This window comes from Cherax quadricarinatus, chromosome 28, assembly GCF_038502225.1.
Source record: "Cherax quadricarinatus isolate ZL_2023a chromosome 28, ASM3850222v1, whole genome shotgun sequence".
NCBI classification, from domain to species: domain Eukaryota; kingdom Metazoa; phylum Arthropoda; class Malacostraca; order Decapoda; family Parastacidae; genus Cherax; species Cherax quadricarinatus.
In genome coordinates, this window is record NC_091319.1 from 15,863,207 (window position 1) to 15,884,768 (window position 21,562).

A 21,562-nucleotide genomic window follows, 5' to 3' on the forward strand; every position below is an offset into this window, starting at 1 on the left:
AAGGGTACTACTGCCCCTGCTAATGGAGGTAAGCACATTCTTGTGGTTGGTGACTCTCAGGTAAGATATATTGACCGTGCTTTTTGTAATAGGAATAAGAAGATGAGAGATAGAGTGTGCTTCCCTGGAGCTGGTGTTGGGGACATTGTCAACAGGCTGGATAATATCATGTCAGGTAATGGGAACAAGCCCATTATCTGTCTCAGTGCTGGTGGAAATGATATTGGGAAGGGTAGGAGAGAAGAGCTGCTAGATAAGTACAGGTCAGCTATAGATTTCATTAAGTCTAAGGGAGGGATCCCAATCATATGTAGCATCTTGCCTAGAAGGGGAGTAGGAAATGAATGGTTGTCTAGGGCAATTGGTGTAAATTGCTGGCTAGACAGATACTGCAAGGAACTTGCAATCCCATTCATTGACAACTGGAACAACTTTTATGGCAAACATGATATGTATGCAAGGGATGGGGTACATCTCTCGGGGGCAGGGGTGGTAGCACTTGCAGACTCGATTGAGAAGGCCATTGGTGAAATGCCTATGATTTTAAACTGATGGAAGATAGAGGTATGGGTGTGTGTGGGAAACAAGCAGGTTGCAACACTAGGGTTGGAAACAGTAAATGTATAAAAGGCATTCAGCATGAAGTTATAAATAAAGACAATAGATCAGGTCAGCAAACAAAGGGGGACAGCAGAGGGCAGCAAGGGACTAGCTCCCTTAAGGTTTACTATACTAATAGCAGGAGTGTAAGAAATAAGATAGATGAGCTAAGATTAATTGCAAGTGCAGGAAACATAGATATTATTGCTATAACAGAGACCTGGCTCAATCTGAAAGATAGAGAGATGCCCTCTGAATGTCACATACAAGGCTATAAATTATTCCACACTGACAGGGTCAACAGGAAAGGTGGTGGAGTAGCGATGTATGTCAGAGACAATTTAAATTGTTGTGTTAGACAAGATATTAAATTAGAAGGGTCAGCCACTGAATCTGTTTGGTTACAGCTTCTCGAGGGCCGAGAAAAACTAATTTTGGGTGTGATTTACAGGGCCCCAAATCTTGATAGGGAGTGCAGTAAACTTCTATGGGACGAAATTCGTAAGGCATCTACATACGAAAATGTTGTGCTAATGGGAGATTTCAACTATAGACAGATTGACTGGAGCAATTTGACAGGAAATTTAGAGTCAGGTGACTTTCTTGATACGATCCAGGATTGTTTTTTAAAACAGTTTGTGACATAGCCAACGAGGGGAAATAACCTCCTTGACTTGGTTCTTGCCAGTAGGGAAACACTAATTAATAATCTTGAGGTTAATGATGAGCTTGGGGAAAGTGATCACAAATCACTCAGTTTTAATATATCATGGAATTCCCCTAATAATGGCAATCAAGTCTCCGTCCCTGACTTTCGCTTGGCTGATTTCATAGGACTGAAAAATTACTTAGGTGGGCTGAACTGGAATGACCTGACTAAGGGTCAGGTAGGTGGTGATGGTTGCCGATATGATGCTTTCCAGGGCATAGTTCTAGCTGCTCAGTCAAATTATGTTCCAAATAGGGAAATCAGATCAAACAAAAATGATCCTAAATGGATGAACAATAGATTAAAATATCTGATTGGTCAAAAGAGAGGCATATATAGGCAAATCAAAAGAGGAGAGGGGCAATTAAGAAATCGATATATTCAGTTGAAGAGAGAAAAAAGGGAATTAGAAAAGCAAAAAGAGATTATGAGGTTAAAGTTGCAAGAGAATCGAAGACTAACCCAAAAGGATTCTTTCAGGTATACAGAAGTAAGATCAGGGACAAGATAGGCCCACTCAAAAGTTCCTCGGGTCAGCTCACTGACAGTGATAAGGAAATGTGTAGAATTTTTAACACATACTTCCTCTCAGTTTTTACACAGGAGGATACCAGCGATATTCCAGTAATGATAAATTATGTAGAACAGGACGATAATAAAATGTGCACGATTAGGGTCACAAGTGACATGGTCCTTAGGCAAATTGATAAATTAAAACCTAACAAATCCCCATGCCCTGATGAACTGTATGCAAGGGTTCTAAAGGAATGTAAAGAGGAGCTTAGCACACCTTTGGCTAATCTTTTCAACATATCACTACAAACTGGCATGGTGCCAGATAAGTGGAAAATGGCAAATGTGATACCTATTTTCAAAACAGGTGACAGGTCCTTAGCTTCGAACTATAGACCAATAAGCTGCCTAACCTCCATAGTGGGAAAATTTATGGAATCAATAATTGCCGAGGCAGTTCGTAGCCACCTTGAAAAGCATAAATTAATCAACGAATCTCAGCATGGTTTTACAAAGGGAATTTATTAACTTTTTTCACTAAGGTATTTGTGGAGGTAGATCATGGTAATGAATATGATATTGTGTATATGGACTTCAGTAAGGCTTTTGACAGGGTCCCACATCAGAGACTATTGAGGAAAATTAAAGCACATGGAATAGGAGGAGAAATTTTTTCCTGGATAGAGGCATGGTTGACAAATAGGCAGCAGAGAGTTTGCATATATGGGGAGAAATCAGAGTGGGGAAGCGTCACGAGCGGTGTTCCACAGGGGTCAGTGTTGGGCCCCCTGCTGTTCACAATCTACATAAACGACATAGATGAGGGCATAAAGAGCGACATCGGCAAGTTTGCCGATGACACCAAAATAGGCCGTCGAATTCATTCTGACGAGGACATTCGAGCACTCCAGGAAGATTTGAATAGACTGATGCAGTGGTCGGAGAAGTGGCAGATGCAGTTTAATATAGACAAATGCAAAGTTCTAAATGTTGGACAGGACAATAACCATGCCACATATAAACTAAATAATGCAGATCTTAATATTACGGATTGCGAAAAAGATTTAGGAGTTCTGGTTAGCAGTAATCTGAAACCAAGACAACAGTGCATAAGTGTTCGCAATAAAGCTAATAGAATCCTTGGCTTCATATCAAGAAGCATAAATAATAGGAGTCCTCAAGTTGTTCTTCAACTCTATACATCCTTGGTTAGGGCTCATTTAGATTATGCTGCACAGTTTTGGTCACCGTATTACAGAATGGATATAAATTCTATGGAAAATGTACAAAGGAGGATGACAAAGTTGATCCCATGTATCAGAAACCTTCCCTATGAGGATAGACTAAGGGCCCTGAATCTGCACTCTCTAGAAAGACGTAGAATTAGGGGGGATATGATTGAGGTGTATAAATGGAAGACAGGAATAAATAAAGGGGATGTAAATAGTGTGCTGAAAATATCTAGCCTAGACAGGACTCGCAGCAATGGTTTTAAGTTGGAAAAATTCAGATTCAGGAAGGATATAGGAAAGTACTGGTTTGGTAATAGAGTTGTGGATGAGTGGAACAAACTCCCGAGTACAGTTATAGAGGCCAGAACGTTGTGTAGCTTTAAAAATAGGTTGGATAAATACATGAGTGGATGTGGGTGGGTGTGAGTTGGACCTGATAGCTTGAGCTACCAGGTCGGTTGCCGTGTTCCTCCCTTAAGTCAATGTGACCTGACCTGACTAGGTTGGGTGCATTGGCTTAAGCCGGTAGGAGACTTGGACCTGTCTCGCATGGGCCAGTAGGCCTTCTGCAGTGTTCCTTCGTTCTTATGTTCTTATATTAAACTAACTAACTATATAAGCGTCAGGCGCCTTGCTTCTGCTTCAGAATCTCCACGACTATGGTGCTCTTCGCACCTACTGCTAGGTTGAGGGACTGATTACCTCATCTTCTGTACATAGTTCTCCTGTCTTCAAGTTATGTCCTGGAATTTGTGTTGAAAAAGCCACTGGATGGCAAAACGTCTACAATAAAGATACCCAGATGTTGCACACGTGTCTCAATTTCACACTGTTTTTCATATCAGTGTTTTGTATTTATGGATTTGAGAATGCTGGGTGTCAGCAAGGGACTGTTCAGTCTCTTAGCTGGCATCTGTTTAGTTTTTTTAGGGCAGTGCTTGTTATAGAGGTATTGGGTCTTTTTTAGAAAGTTATTAATACATTCGTCAATATCTGTATAGATTTCTAGCTCAGTGTGCCAGTCAATGTTTGTTACTGCTGTTGTGAAGTTATTAATGGCTGCCTTATTGTGAAGTCTGAAGGTGACTTTAGTAATGTCTTGGGGTAATTTACCAAGAGTTGTTATGAGGAAAGTAGGGTAGTGGTCTGTGGTATTATCTGTGATTATGCCTGATTTTAAAGGGGATATGGTGTTGGTCCAGATGTGGTCAAGTAAGGAAACACTAGTCTCTGTAACTCTTGTAGGTTTTGTTACTGTTGGTAGCAACATGCAGTTACTCATAGTGTTTGTGAATTCAGTAACGTGTGGGTCCTGGTCTTGCAGGAGATTTATATTGAAGTCACCTGAGAGTAGTAAATGATCTTTGTTCATCCGTGCATCAGTTATCATACTTCCTAGGTTTTGACTAAATTGGCTAATGTTTGATTGTGGAACTCTGTAGATGTTTATCAATGTGAGAGGTTTTTGTAGGTATTTGGATTTGAATTTAGCTATTATATATTCCCCATGTTCATCCCTTGTGCAAGTATTAGTGATACATTCTAGTTGGTCTGAGTAGTATATAGCTGTGCCACCCCCTTGTTGGTCTGGCCTACAGTTGTGTATGGCTGTGTAACCAGGAATGGCATAGACATAAGTAGTATCAGGCTTTAGCCAGGTTTCAGTTAGTGTAATGATGGACATATTGACATGCAAGGAATTTAGTAATGCTATGAGGTCATCGTAATGCTTGCTTAAAGATCTGATATTGTAGTTAAAGACAGTTATGTTGTTGTTGGCTCTGAGGAGTGCCTTTGATTGTTCTGCTGTGTAGTAATTACAGTAACTGTTTGATTCATTTAAGTCATTAAATAAGAGGTTGGTATCAGGATCAATGCTTGTAATCATAAGATTTGTAGTGAATCTATAGTTAGAATTAAGTATAAAACAAAGTAAATAGTCTAAAGCTAAAAAATAGCACCTGAATTATTTAAGAAATGTAAAAATAATGAGCTAAGGTAGTTTTTTTTTTAAAGCTAAAATAAAGGAGACAATATAAAAGGGACTAAAATTGTGGTGAACAAATAAAGTGATGATCAAATAATGGAGCTTAGGAATATGATGGTAGTACTTTAAAGGTAATTCTTTAAAGTTAGAATTAGGGAAAACAATATAAAAGGGACTAATATAAGTTGTGGTGAACAATAAAGTGGTAATCAAATAAATGAGCTTTGGAATATAATGGCAAAATTGTGAACTTATTACACTTTAGCACCTGAGAATAGCACCTTTGTACCATTTCTGGTATATTTTTGAAAAGTTTATACAAGTAGTGTTATGTATATTGTAATAAACATAATAGAGGAAATAGGCTCTTAATATACAGTGGACCCCCGCCTAATGAACGCATCACATAACGTTAATTCCGCCATACGAAGCATTTGAATGCAAAAATTTTGCCTCGCCTCGCAATAAAAAACGTGCCCAACATGATTCTTCCTTCTTCCCAAACCTGTCCGTCCAGCCTGAGCACCTCAGCTGCCCTGCCGTCATTATTTACAAGCCAGGGTGGCCAGTTGCATGCATACATTCGATACATTTTGTATTATTCCATTGTTTATAGTGCTTGTAACTGCTAAATAAGCCACCATGGACTCAAAGAAAGCTTCTAGTGCCAACCCTGTGGTAAAAAGGGTGAGAAATATGTACTATCGTACTACGGTCAGCTGCTGCTGCACCACCGTCAGCTGTTGCTGCACCATGGTCAGCTGCTGCTGCACCACAGTCAGCTGTTGCTGAACCAAGGTCAGCTGCTGCTGCACCAAGGTCAGCTGCTGCTGCACCACAGTCAGCTGCTGCTGCACCACCGTCAGCTGCTGCTGCACCACAGTCAGCTGCTGCTGAACCACGGTCAGCTGCTGCTGCACCACGGTCAGCTGCTGCTGCACCATGGTCAGCTGCTGCTGCACCACTGTCAGCTGTTGCTGCACCACTGTCAGCAGTTGCTGCACCACTGTCAGCTGTTGCTGCACCATGGTCAGCTGTTGCTGCACCATGGTCAGCTGTTGCTGCACCATGGTCAGCTGTTGCTGCACCACAGTCAGCTGTTGCTGCACCAGTCAGCTGTTGCTGCACCAGTCAGCTGTTGCTGAACCACGGTCATCTGTTGCTGCACCATGGTCAGCTGCTGCTGCACCACGATCAGCTGCTGCTGCACTAGTCAACTGCTGCTGCACCACCGTCAGGTGCTGCTGCACCACCGTCAGGTGCTGCTGCATCACCGTCAGCTGTTGCTGCACCACCGTCAGCTGCTGCTGCACCATGGTCAGCTGCTGCTGCATCACAGTCAGCTGTTGCTGAACTACGGTCAGCTGCTGCTGCACCACCGTCAGCTGTTTCTGACCAACATGACTCGTCCCGAACCTGTCCGTCCAGCCTGAGCTCCTCAGCTGGATTGCCATCATTATTCACAAGCCAGGGTTGCTGGTTGCATGCACACATTTGATACATTTTGTATTATTCCATTGTTTTTAGTGCTTGTAACTGCTAAATAAGCCACCATGGGCCCAAAGAAAGCTTCTAGTGCCAACCGTGTGGTAAAAAGGGTAAGAAATACTATCAAAATATGTACTATCGTACCACGGTCAGCTGCTGCTGCACCACCGTCAGCTGTTGCTGGATCAGTCAGCTGTTGTTGCACCATGGTCAGCTGTTGCTGCAATACAGTAAGCTGCTGCTGCACTACCATCAGCTGCTGCTGCACCACAGTCAGCTGCTGCTGCTGCACCACAGTCAGCTGCTGCTGCTGCACCACAGTCAGCTGCTGCTGCTGCACCACAGTCAGCTGCTGCTGCACCAGAGTCAGCTGTTGCTGAACCATGGTCAGCTGCTGCTACACCACGGTCAGCTGCTGCTGCACCAAAGTCAGCTGCTGCTGCACCAAACTCAGTTGTTGCTGAATCATGGTCAGCTGCTGCTGAATCACAGTCAGCTGCTGCTGAACCACGGTCAGCTGCTGCTGTACCAGAGTCAGCTGTTGCAGAACCACAGTCAGCTGTTACTGCACCACAGTCATCTGCTGCTGCACCACCATCAGCTGTTGCTGCACCACAGTCAGCTGTTGCTGCTGCTGCACCACCATCAGCTGTTGCTCCATCACCATCAGCTGTACTACTCGAAGATGTGGAGAGTGTTGTTGGTGTGGCTTAACGGGAAACAATTACTGAGAAACAATTAACCCCAGAGGGTTAGCCATCCAGGCTAACCCAAGAAAGTCAGTGCATCATCGAGGACTGTCTAACTTATTTCCATTGGGGTCCTTAATCTTGTCCCCCAGGATGCAACCCACAACAGTCTAATAACACCCAGGTGAACAGGAAAAAATGCCTGCAACTAGTGGTGATAGTGAATTTAAGGCCAGCAAAGGTTGGTTTGAGAGATTTAAGAATTGTAGTGACATACACAGTGCGATAAGGCATGGTGAAGCTGAAAAATTCCAACCCCAACAAGTGTTCAATTGTGACAAAACAGGCCTGTTCTGGAAGAAAATGCCAAACAGGACCTACATTACTCAGGAGGAAAAGGCACTCCCAGGACACATGCCTGTGAAAGACAGGCTAACTCTCATGTTTTGTTGTAATGCTAGTGGGGATTGCAAAGTGAAGCCTTTACTCATGTATCTGAAAATCCCAGTGTTCAAGAAAAACAGTGTCTCATCACTCATCAGTACTCTTCAATAAAGGTAAGTGTCATTTTAACATTTGTTTATGTAGTTATTGTGCATGTCTCATTGTTTTCTTTGTAGGGAAATGTATATTTCATGAAAAAAATTTTTTTTTTAATACTTTGGCTGTCTGGAATGGATTAATTGGATTTCCATTATTTCTTATGGGGAAAATTAATTCGGCTAACGATAATTTCGGCTAACGATGAGCTCTCAGGAACGGATTCATATCGTTAGGCGAGGGTCCACTGTACATTATTTAGATATGCATACTGGTCAGAGAGCCCGTCGTATGTCCAAGGTGTTGGTAAACGAGTATGTTGCTAAGTCAGGAGAGGCTATATTTTGATACTTGGGCTTGGATGAGTTGATGGGTGCATGACAAATAGAATGAGTCACAGAATAGACAAGGGAAAATATAAAGGAATTTTTTTTAGGGGGGGGTGCTTATAAATTTATCAGAGTATCGTGAGATATACAGTCCTAGGGTAGGATATTAAAAATGCCTCCTTTATAATGTGATGCACAGGAATTTTATTTTATCTTGGTTTTTTATGCATTACCTATACGTATACACGTACTGCACCAGAAATGAACCCTGGATCCCAATGGAAACAAGTCACTTTATTTGACATTAACACAATATCAAAGATGATTGACACAAACCCACTACCATTATATGCTCCTCATTCAGTGACGAATTCGTCTACTGATGTGGTGTGGTCTTAGTAACGAAACTCTGTCGTTAAGTGAGGAGAGACTGTATAATAATTTATGTAATTGTATTTATGTGTACCTATACCTGAATAATCTTACTTATTGAACCTTACATAAATATGTATAAGGTTTGATGTTTGATTTAGAAACTATTTTTTTTTTCCAGTATGTATTATATATCATTGTTTATCTGGCCCCTTCAGAGATATGGACACACTGAATTTTCAACAACACTGGATGATCGTATTTTTTACATTGCTTTTTTTTTATATATAATATCTATTTATGTGTTGTATCAAATGAAGCTGTTATATAATGGTGGCAGTCAAATAATTGTGTACCATATACAGTGGACCCCCACATACCGTGCGCATCGCATAACGTTCAATCCGCATACCGCTCGCTTTTATCGCAAAAATTTTGCCTCGCATACCGCTCAAAAACTCGCTCACCGCTCTTCGTCCGAGACGCGTCCAATGTGCGCCCTTAGCCAGCCTCACATGTGCCGCCGGTGGCATTGTTTACCAGCCAGCCTCCGCGGTAACATCCAAGCATACAATCGGAACATTTCGTATTATTACAGTGTTTTTGGTGATTTTATCTGGAAAATAAGTGACCATGGGCCCCAAGAAAGCTTCTAGTGCCAACCCTACAGGAATAAGGGTGAGAATTACTATAGAGATGAAGAAAGAGATCATTGATAAGTATGAAAGTGGAGTGCGTATCGCCGACCTGGCCAGGTTGTACAAGAAACCCAAATCAACCATCGCTACTATTGTGGGCAACAGAAAGGCAATCAAGGAAGCTGTTCTTGCCAAAGGTTTAACTGTGTTTTCGAAACAGAGATCGCAAGTGATGGAAGATGTTGAGAGACTCTTATTGGTGTGGATAAATGAAAAACAGCTAGCAGGAGATAGCGTCTCTCAAGCGATCATAAGCGAAAAGGCTAGGAAGTTGCCTGAGGATTTAATTAAAAAAATGCCTGCAACTAGTGATGATGTGAGTGAATTTAAGGCCAGCAAAGGTTGGCTTGAGAGATTTAAGAAGCGTAGTGGCATACATAGTGTGATAAGGCATGGTGAGGCTGCCAGTTCGGACCACAAAGCAGCTGAAAAATATGTGCAGGAATTCAAGGAGTACATAGACAGTGAAGGACTGAAACCTGAACAAGTGTTTAATTGTGATGAAACAGGCCTGTTTTGGAAGAAAATGCCAAGCAGGACCTACATTACTGAGGAGGAAAAGGCACTCCCAGGACATAAGCCTATGAAAGACAGGCTTACTTTGTTGATGTGTTCCAATGCTACTGGTGATTGCAAAGTGAAGCCTTATTAGTGTATCACTCTGAAACTCCCAGACCGTTCTGGCAAAAGAATGTCCTCAAGGAGAATTTGTGTGTGCTGTGGAGGGCAAACAGTAAGGCATGGGTCACTAGGGACTTTTTCTATGACTGGTTACACCATGCATTTGCCCCCAATGTGAAAGATTACCTAACTGAAAAGAAATTAGAACTTAAGTGCCTCCTGGTGTTAGACAAAGCGACTTTATGGGGACATGAAAATCATTAAGGTGAAGTTTTTGCCTCCTAATACCACTCCTCTCCTGCAGCCCATGGACCAGCAGGTTATTGCAAACTTCAAAAAACTGTACACAAAAGCTCTGTTTGAAAGGTGCTTTGTAGTGACCTCAGAAACTCAACTGACTCTAAGAGAGTTTTGGAGAGAGCACTTTAATATTCTCAATTGTGTAAACCTTATAGGTAAGGGTTGGGAGGGAGTGACTAAGAAGACCTTGAACTCTGCTTGGAAGAAACTGTGGCCAGAATGTGTAGACAAAAGGGATTATGCCAGTTGAGGAATCCATTGTGGCATTGGGAAAGTCCTTGGGGTTGGAGGTTAGTGGGGATGATGTGGAAGAGTTGGTGGAGGAGGACAATGAAGAACTAACCACTGATGAGCTGATAGATCAACTTCAACAGCAAGAGGCCAGACCTGAGGAAACTGGTTCGAAGGAGGGGAGAGAGAAATTGAAGAAATTGCCTACTACAAAGATTAAGGAAATCTGTGCAAAGTGGCTTGAAGTGCAAACCTTCATGGATGAAAATCACCCTCACACAGCTATTGCAAGCCGTGCTGGTGATTATTACACTGACAGTGTTGTGAAACACTTTAGGGAAGTCATAAAGGAACGAGAGGTACAGGCCACTATGGACAGATATGTTGTGCGAAAGAAGTCCAGTGACTCTGAAGCTGGTCCTAGTGGCATTAAAAGAAGAAGGGAAGTAACCCCAGAAAAGGACCCGACACCTCAAGTCTTAATGGAAGGGGATTCCCCTTCTAAACACTAACACTCTCTCCTCCTCCCATCCCATCAATCATCACCAGATCTTCAATAAAAGTAAGTGTCATGTTATTGTGCATGCCTTTTTCAGTTTGTGTGTATTAAAATTAACATTTCATGTGGTAAATTTTTTTTTTTTTCATACTTTTGGGTGTCTTGCACGGATTAATTTGATTTCCATTATTTCTTATGGGGAAAATTCATTCGCATACCGATCATTTCGCATAACAATGAGCTCTCTTGCACGGATTAAAGTCGCTATGCGGGGGTCCACTGTACTGTAATTAATGGTCTACCATACTTTACTATTTTCTTGCAGTTTTTGAAAATATTTGCATTATTCTTACATTTGTAGACTCGGCCCTTTCCTATTGGTAGCAGTATGCTACTGTGCTTTGTCCTTATCCCTTCAAGATGGGTGACCTAAACCCAGTGAAGGGCTCTTGATGCACCAAATTGGAGATATCCTTCCTATTCTTTGATCAAATCTAATTACTTCTCATTCCCCAGGTGTTGTATGACCCCTGTAGGTTTACTACTATGTACTTCATGAACATATGGTAATAATAATAGTATCTCCATGCATAAGTGGACAAGAATCCTTCCTCCATAAGCCATGCATGTCATAAGAGGTGACTAAAGTGCCAGGAGCATTGGGCTAGTAACTTCTTCTCCCATATAAATTGCTAAATGTTAAAAAGAAGAAAAACTTTATGAAAGCATTGCTTCTTTTTCGGGTTGCTCTGAATCATTGGGAGACAGCTGGTGTGTTAAAAATAATAACAACAACAACAGTAACAATAATGCACTGTACTTAATTTTTGTCATTGAGTTTTTAGGAATTATGATTTCCAATTATAACATTTTATAGTTTTTTCAGGCAGTGGATAAAATCCAAGCTGTAAGAATGGTTGATCAACAGCTGTGATCAATGGATAGCTGGGAATTCTTGAGGGAGCCAGCTTCTCATCTGGCCATCTTTCTCAGCACTGCAGTGATGCAAACTGGCTTACCAGAGAGTCGGATGCCCAAAGGCTTCTCGCTTGAAGACTTCAATTTCAGTAAAGTGTATAAGTGTATCCACCAAGTAGGCCAGAAGGCTATGTGTGATGTTACACGAAGAATGTATTTACATTCTTGTGTGAATTCTACTGGGGAAACAGTGTCGGTGCGAGAGTACTCCAAGAAAGTGTCGTGCCTGAGTTCAACTAGACAGAAGACTGCATTTTCCAAAACAGTCCAACCACTACCTGATAAAAACATAATGGAACAGGAATTTGATATATCCTTTGCCTACAAATTAATGACTACAGTATGTTGTAATATTTATAATGAGTTGGATAGTAACTGCCAGCAAAACATCGCTAACTTAAAGTCATTGAGGAATAAAATAAGTCATAAGTATCTTTCTAATCATTTAGATATAACAGCTGAGATTGATAACCTCAAAAAAGTTTTAAAGGAGATTTATATAGGTGTAGGTGATACTCTACAAGAAGATTTTACAGGAAATATTGAAATAATGGAGAAGACTCTTTCTGATATCTATGATGCTCAAATTCGCCAAGATGATATGATAACATATGAAGAAGATGTTAAGGCATTTAAGATGGACAGGACACTCAAGTTGATTGCTTATGGTTGCAAAGAACTTAAGACACTTTATGGCAAATTGACAGTTCTAAATCCCTGCACATGGTTATCACATGATAGCTCAAAAACTTCACTTAGAAAGTTTCAAGTTGATAAAATTTTCACACCACTTAAAATTGAAGACTCAGATAGAAAAATTTCAATCTCAGAACTACTTCAAGCATCTACAAGAATAGATGGTGAGGAGAAAATCCCATGTGCATTGATACTCTATGGCTTAGCAGGATCTGGCAAGACTTCTTTGTGTCGTTACATTTTAAATAACTGGTGTGGGATTGCAGAGAAAATTATAAATACTATAGAGAATTTTGATCTGGTGTTTCTTGTTGAAGTGCGAACAGTAAAGTCAAAAACCCTGACAGAATATCTTACTCAGCAAAGACTCCCTAAGACACACAATGAACAGTTTAAAGACTCATTTGAAATCATACCATTACTGCAGGAGCTAGACATACTTTTCGTCATTGATGGTTTTGATGAAGCTGGTGATGAAGCTAAGAACATAGTAGAAGAAATATTTGCAAAGTTTAGCAATAAACGTATAATACTAACAACCTGTCCTGAATATCACACAGATGCAGTTTTGTTATCAAACAGATATGATGTGGATTGTCTTTCAATTGAAGTTTGTGGATTTGATTATGTGGGATTAAAGGAATTTACCATAAAAGTTTTCACTGCAGTTGAAGAAAATGAAATGAACAGAGAAATACAAATTGGTGAATTTTTAAAGTACATTCGTGGACGTGGAAAAGTTTTGGGAAGCCACCTTAAACTTCCTCTTACACTAGCCCTCTTAATTTATCTCTGGAGGGATAATCCAGATATTCTTAACAGAGTTACCACTGCCACAAATCTGTATTGTGAATTGTTCAAACTGTGTCAAGAAAAGCTTGAAGAGAGACTTCATGCTGGTTTACTCACAGGTGCAGTACAGAATGTTGTGCTGTTTCTGGGTAAACAAGCTTGGTTCATGCTCCAATTGAATAATACTAGAATTTGTATTTCTGAAGATATTAAGAAAAAAATTATAGAAAAATGTGAGTATGAAAAAATTGATGATGTAGAATTTATGTCTGCCTTTCTAATGTGTGAGATTGATGAAAATAATGAAGCTACTGAAAGCACTTATGCATTTCTACATAAAACCCAAATGGAATATCTTGCTGCAGGATTCTTAGCAAATACCGTGATAGGTGGGGAGACATTAGACAGCATTTGTAATAACACTACTGAGTGGTGGAAGTATCGTGAAGTAATTGTGTTTCTGACTGGCCACTTGGCAATAAATCATATATTGGAAAGGAATATAGGACCACTATTTACTTTAATAAAAAAATCAGAAACTGGCATTGGTAATTATAATTTTTGGTGGAAAATTTTGACTGAAGCACTCCATCACAGAAAAGTTGCAGACATTATTGCTAGAGAACTGCCTTTAAGGAGATGGGAGCTGAATGATACTCATGTTGTAACAGGACTCCAACTTTTAAGTAACACTCCAGTGGACTTACAGGAGCTTAAAATTGAAATGCCCAGTAATGTTGAACCTTATGATATTCCAGAATTACTAGATACAATGACCAACTTGAGAGACAAATTGAGAAATCGATATGACAAAAACAATCCCATCCTAGTCGAGTTGCATTTCTGGCGGCATAATGAATATAACACAAAACTATCCGATGATTTCATTCGTACACTTCGCCCATGGGGTCATCTCACAACCTTCACAGGCTCACTTGGAAATCAAAAAAAGGGAAAGGAAGTTCTTAGTTATTGCTTCAAGCTGAAAATAATTTGTGTCAGAATCATGACTTTAGAAGCCCTCAGATCTCTAGGTAACAGTTTATCCAGGATATATAAATCTGTTAATCTTCTTCGTGTTACACTTGCATTGCCTGTCTACAATTGTGCACCAGAAAAGTTGTCAAATCTGCAGATCAGTGGTGACTTAGAAGTAACTGTTCCTGACATAAAGGATGAAGATAAAGAATGGCTAAAAGGATGTGTCAGACAAATATGCGGTGGGTAAGTGATAAATCATTTGTTTTTTTGCCCTCTTGTATATTATTGGGTGCAGTAGTATTTTCACAGTTTCTTTTTTCTTTTCCGCTTCTTTTTGTTTAGATATATTGAAAACACTTTTTGCATAGATTTTAAATTGAACACACTTGCATAGTATGCTCACAGTGTAAAAGATACATATACACTGATCACAACCTTTATTAAGGAAACATTTGGCCATAAATGGCTTCTTTATGCATAATATAGAGCAGCCAGAGCAAGCAGTACATATAGTAAAAGAAGTCAGGTGAACACATGTTGAACGTGGGATAACATAGAGATGGAATAGGTAGTATCTGCCCAGGGTGCACTGGTTGCCTCCTTCAATGCTCCCTAGTGTAATTTTGTATCATCTAATAGCAGCAATTGTTTGGCTAGGATTCTGAATATGCTACAGTAGACTGACCTCTTTGGTATGGTGTTAGTGATTGCAGTGCTATCATTGGTGCTTCCAGCAGCAATGTATATTACTTACTACAAGATATACTAGATCATCTTCATTGAAATTACATATTAAGAAAGTTTTTAAGTACAGCCAGTTTTTTGAAACATGAATAACATCAGTTTTCCAAGTAATGTTTTCAAATTTGTGAAAAAATTAGTACATATAATACTTGTAGTCTGAAGGACGGGTAGGAATATTGCAGTTTGGAAGGTCATTTGAATTGTGTTGTTTGTTCACTTTTTGCAGGACATCTATTCAATGAATGATGGTGAGAGATGACTAGTGGTAAAAAAATTTATTTGTATTTCTTTCCTCCTTTGAGAGGTCTGGTCTAATTTAAATGTGGCTGCATTCTTGCAGATTCCTTATGTCCCACGCTCTCTTCAGCAGTTTCTTCTTATGTATGGACTGTGTGAACGTTAGTCATTTTGGCCCATTTTTTTCCCTTTCATACATTTTCCAATATGTTTTTATTCTTCTAGATGCTAATTAATGTATTTCCTCTTTTTCTCTTTTGTAGATATTATTATTAGTAGGTTGGTAGACAGCAACCACCCAGGGAAGTACTACCGTCCTGCCAGATGACTGTGAAACAAAAACCTGTAACTGTTTTGCATGATGGTAGGATTGCTGGTTTCTTTTTCTGTCTCATAAACACGCTAAGATAACAGGGATATCTTGCTACTCCTACTTACACTTTGGTCACACTTCACAGACACGCACATGCATATATATATATATACATACATCTAGGTTTTTCTCCTTTTTCTAAATAGCTCTTGTTCTTTTTTATTTCTTCTATTGTCCATGGGGAAGTGGAAAAGAATCTTTCCTCCGTAAGCCATGCGTGTCGTATGAGGCGACTAAAATGCCGGGAGCAATGGGCTAGTAACCCCTTCTCCTGTATACAATTACTAAAAAAGAGAAGAAGAAAAACTTTATAAAACTGGGTTGCTTAAATGTGCGTGGATGTAGTGCGGATGACAAGAAACAGATGATTGCTGATGTTATGAATGAAAAGAAGTTGGATGTCCTGGCCCTAAGCGAAACAAAGCTGAAGGGGGTAGGAGAGTTTCAGTGGGGGGAAATAAATGGGATTAAATCTGGAGTATCTGAGAGAGTTAGAGCAAAGGAAGGGGTAGCAGTAATGTTAAATGATCAGTTATGGAAGGAGAAAAGAGAATATGAATGTGTAAATTCAAGAATTATGTGGATTAAAGTAAAGGTTGGATGCGAGAAGTGGGTCATAATAAGCGTGTATGCACCTGGAGAAGAGAGGAATGCAGAGGAGAGAGAGAGATTTTGGGAGATGTTAAGTGAATGTATAGGAGCCTTTGAACCAAGTGAGAGAGTAATTGTGGTAGGGGACTTGAATGCTAAAGTAGGAGAAACTTTTAGAGAGGGTGTGGTAGGTAAGTTTGGGGTGCCAGGTGTAAATGATAATGGGAGCCCTTTGATTGAACTTTGTATAGAAAGGGGTTTAGTTATAGGTAATACATATTTTAAGAAAAAGAGGATAAATAAGTATACACGATATGATGTAGGGCGAAATGACAGTAGTTTGTTGGATTATGTATTGGTGGATAAAAGACTGTTGAGTAGACTTCAGGATGTACATGTTTATAGAGGGGCCACAGATATATCAGATCACTTTCTAGTTGTAGCTACACTGAGAGTAAAAGGTAGATGGGATACAAGGAGAATAGAAGCATCAGGGAAGAGAGAGGTGAAGGTTTATAAACTAAAAGAGGAGGCAGTTAGGGTAAGATATAAACAGCTATTGGAGGATAGATGGGCTAATGAGATCATAGGCAATGGGGTCGAAGAGGTATGGGGTAGGTTTAAAAATGTAGTGTTAGAGTGTTCAGCAGAAGTTTGTGGTTACAGGAAAGTGGGTGCAGGAGGGAAGAGGAGCGATTGGTGGAATGATGTAAAGAGAGTAGTAAGGGAGAAAAAGTTAGCATATGAGAAGTTTTTACAAAGTAGAAGTGATGCAAGGAGGGAAGAGTATATGGAGAAAAAGAGAGAGGTTAAGAGAGTGGTGAAGCAATGTAAAAAGAGAGCAAATGAGAGAGTGGGTGAGATGTTATCAACAAATTTTGTTGAAAATAAGAAAAAGTTTTGGAGTGAGATTAACAAGTTAAGAAAGCCTAGAGAACGAATGGATTTGTCAGTTAAAAATAGGAGAGGAGAGTTATTAAATGGAGAGTTAGAGGTATTGGGAAGATGGAAGGAATATTTTGAGGAATTGTTAAATGTTGATGAAGATAGGGAAGCTGTGATTTCGTGTATAGGGCAAGGAGGAATAACATCTTGTAGGAGTGAGGAAGAGCCAGTTGTGAGTGTGGGGGAAGTTCTTGAGGCAGTAGGTAAAATGAAAGGGGGTAAGGCAGCCGGGATTGATGGGATAAAGATAGAAATGTTAAAAGCAGGTGGGGATATAGTTTTGGAGTGGTTGGTGCAATTATTTAATAAATGTATGGAAGAGGGTAAGATACCTAGGGATTGGCAGAGAGCATGCATAGTTCCTTTGTATAAAGGCAAAGGGGATAAAAGAGAGTGCAAAAATTATAGGGGGATAAGTCTGTTGAGTGTACCTGGTAAAGTGTATGGTAGAGTTATAATTGAAAGAATTAAGAGTAAGACGGAGAATAGGATAGCAGATGAACAAGGAGGCTTTAGGAAAGGTAGGGGGTGTGTGGACCAGGTGTTTACAGTGAAACATATAAGTGAACAGTATTTAGATAAGGCTAAAGAGGTCTTTGTGGCATTTATGGATTTGGAAAAGGCGTATGACAGGGTGGATAGGGGGGCAATGTGGCAGATGTTGCAAGTGTATGGTGTAGGAGGTAGGTTACTGAAAGCAGTGAAGAGTTTTTACGAGGATAGTGAGGCTCAAGTTAGAGTATGTAGGAAAGAGGGAAATTTTTTCCCAGTAAAAGTAGGCCTTAGACAAGGATGTGTGATGTCACCGTGGTTGTTTAATATATTTATAGATGGGGATGTAAGAGAAGTAAATGCGAGGGTCTTGGCAAGAGGCGTGGAGTTAAAAGATAAAGAATCACACACAAAGTGGGAGTTGTCACAGCTGCTCTTTGCTGATGACACTGTGCTCTTGGGAGATTCTGAAGAGAAGTTGCAGAGATTGGTGGATGAATTTGGTAGGGTGTGCAAAAGAAGAAAATTAAAGGTGAATACAGGAAAGAGTAAGGTTATGAGGATAACAAAAAGATTAGGTGATGAAAGATTGAATATCAGATTGGAGGGAGAGAGTATGGAGGAGGTGAACGTATTCAGATATTTGGGAGTGGACGTGTCAGCGGATGGGTCTATGAAAGATGAGGTGAATCATAGAATTGATGAGGGAAAAAGAGTGAGTGGTGCACTTAGGAGTCTGTGGAGACAAAGAACTTTGTCCTTGGAGGCAAAGAGGGGAATGTATGAGAGTATAGTTTTACCAACGCTCTTATATGGGTGTGAAGCGTGGGTGATGAATGTTGCAGCGAGGAGAAGGCTGGAGGCAGTGGAGATGTCATGTCTGAGGGCAATGTGTGGTGTGAATATAATGCAGAGAATTCGTAGTTTGGAAGTTAGGAGGAGGTGCGGGATTACCAAAACTGTTGTCCAGAGGGCTGAGGAAGGGTTGTTGAGGTGGTTCGGACATGTAGAGAGAATGGAGCGAAACAGAATGACTTCAAGAGTGTATCAGTCTGTAGTGGAAGGAAGGCGGGGTAGGGGTCGGCCTAGGAAGGGTTGGAGGGAGGGGGTAAAGGAGGTTTTGTGTGCGAGGGGCTTGGACTTCCAGCAGGCATGCGTGAGCGTGTTTGATAGGAGTGAATGGAGACAAATGGTTTTTAATACTTGACGTGCTGTTGGAGTGTGAGCAAAGTAACATTTATGAAGGGATTCAGGGAAACCGGCAGGCCGGACTTGAGTCCTGGAGATGGGAAGTACAGTGCCTGCACTCTGAAGGAGGGGTGTTAATGTTGCAGTTTAAAAACTGTAGTGTAAAGCACCCTTCTGGCAAGACAGTGATGGAGTGAATGATGGTGAAAGTTTTTCTTTTTCGGGCCACCCTGCCTTGGTGGGAATCGGCCGGTGTGATAATAAAAAAAAATAATTAATTTTTTTGCTGCAGCTGAAAACTATTACCCCCAGTTTTTGCTGTCAATTTCTTTCAACACCTTGGGGTTCATTGCAGTTTATCTTTTTGTCTGTGTGGTGAAGTGTTGTGACATGTTGACGAGAGTAGGAGAGTATGATGATAAGTGTATATGGTGTGTTGTGGTGGTGCATGATTCAACCTGATATCAACACCCATAACACATTGCCAACTGCTTCCCATAAAGGTGAAAAAAAACCTATGTGAATTTCCCCCTTACCCATATATTTATCATCACAGAAAATTGTAGAGAAGACTCAGAATAGAGCAATACAAGGTACAGAAGGGCCCCGCTTTACGGCGTTCTGCTAATACGGTGATTTCAAATTATGACCAAAACTTGCTATACGGCAACCCGTCTTTCTAATACGGCACACCCCACCCTGTTTGTTTACATTTTCCTTGAGCACATCTCTCTATTATGTCTGGAAACTTTCCAAAATTTCAAGTGTTTTAAAGTTATTGCATATTTTATGTGTACTCTGATAATACACTTATGTGTACCTGTACCTAAATATACTTACACACTGTGCTGGCTTGCAGGTACACATTAAAATCACTGAGTGTCCCTCTAGTCATAACGCCATAGTAATACTAATAGTTCGTAATAATCATTCTTGGGCACATTAAATATCTTATTTTATGTTAGTACATATAGACATTTTCATTAATCCATCTATGATATTTTCTTCAAAATTATATAAGACACACGTTACATAGCATATAAACATGCTATGTTTATATGGTGTGGAGGTGTGCTAGCCAGGCGGAGGGAAAACATTACAGTTTCTCTGGTCCAGCACCAGAGAAAGCATGTATGAATCTGCATTTGGCCCAGTCCCTCCCCTGAACACTCGGCTTTTGTTTACAATTTTCAACATGAATTATTCATTATATCTCCCTTCGTTTATGATGGCATCTAAAGGTACTTGTTAGAAATAAACTCAGTGAACAAGATATTTTTTTTTTTTTTTATTATTATCACACCGGCCGATTCCCACCAAGGCAGGGTGGCCCGAAAAAGAAAAACTTTCACCATCATTCACTCCATCACTGTCTTGCCAGAAGGGTGCTTTACACTACAGTTTTTAAACTGCAACATTAACACCCCTCCTTCAGAGTGCAGGCACTGTACTTCCCATCTCCAGGACTCAAGTCCGGCCTGCCGGTTTCCCTGAATCCCTTCATAAATGTTACTTTGCTCACACTCCAACAGCACGTCAAGTATTAAAAACCATTTGTCTCCATTCACTCCTATCAAACACGCTCAAGCATGCCTGCTGGAAGTCCAAGCCCCTCGCACACAAAACCTCCTTTACCCCCTCCCTCCAACCCTTCCTAGGCCGACCCCTACCCCGCCTTCCTTCCACTACAGACTGATACACTCTTGAAGTCATTCTGTTTCGCTCCATTCTCTCTACATGTCCGAACCACCTCAACAACCCTTCCTCAGCCCTCTGGACAACAGTTTTGGTAATCCCGCACCTCCTCCTAACTTCCAAACTACGAATTCTCTGCATTATATTCACACCACACATTGCCCTCAGACATGACATCTCCACTGCCTCCAGCCTTCTCCTCGCTGCAACATTCATCACCCACGCTTCACACCCATATAAGAGCGTTGGTAAAACTATACTCTCATACATTCCCCTCTTTGCCTCCAAGGACAAAGTTCTTTGTCTCCACAGACTCCTAAGTGCACCACTCACTCTTTTTCCCTCATCAATTCTATGATTCACCTCATCTTTCATAGACCCATCCGCTGACACGTCCACTCCCAAATATCTGAATACGTTCACCTCCTCCATACTCTCTCCCTCCAATCTGATATTCAATCTTTCATCACCTAATCTTTTTGTTATCCTCATAACCTTACTCTTTCCTGTATTCACCTTTAATTTTCTTCTTTTGCACACCCTACCAAATTCATCCACCAATCTCTGCAACTTCTCTTCAGAATCTCCCAAGAGCACAGTGTCATCAGCAAAGAGCAGCTGTGACAACTCCCACTTTGTGTGTGATTCTTTATCTTTTAACTCCACGCCTCTTGCCAAGACCCTCGCATTTACTTCTCTTACAACCCCATCTATAAATATATTAAACAACCACGGTGACATCACACATCCTTGTCTAAGGCCTACTTTTACTGGGAAAAAATTTCCCTCTTTCCTACATACTCTAACTTGAGCCTCACTATCCTCGTAAAAACTCTTCACTGCTTTCAGTAACCTACCTCCTACACCATACACTTGCAACATCTGCCACATTGCCCCCCTATCGGTGACATCACACATCCTTGTCTAAGGCCTACTTTTACTGGGAAAAAATTTCCCTCTTTCCTACATACTCTAACTTGAGCCTCACTATCCTCGTAAAAACTCTTCACTGCTTTCAGTAACCTACCTCCTACACCATACA

General features: G+C 40.6%; 1 protein-coding gene across 4 annotated transcripts in view; it reads left to right on the top strand.

Moving 5' to 3' along the window:
• The window catches only part of LOC128693174 (uncharacterized), a 114,696-nt gene that overhangs the window by 47,854 nt on the left and 45,280 nt on the right, over positions 1-21,562 (top strand). For 3 of the 4 annotated variants that reach the window (XM_070089417.1, XM_070089419.1, XM_070089415.1), the window contains exon 2: positions 11,695-14,498. In XM_070089417.1, the coding sequence (XP_069945518.1) occupies positions 11,746-14,498 (2,753 nt within the window). In that variant the 5' untranslated portion in view covers positions 11,695-11,745. Of the gene's footprint in view, positions 1-11,685; positions 14,499-21,562 lie in introns of all 4 variants that reach the window. The other variant, XM_070089416.1, reaches the window with a different exon arrangement.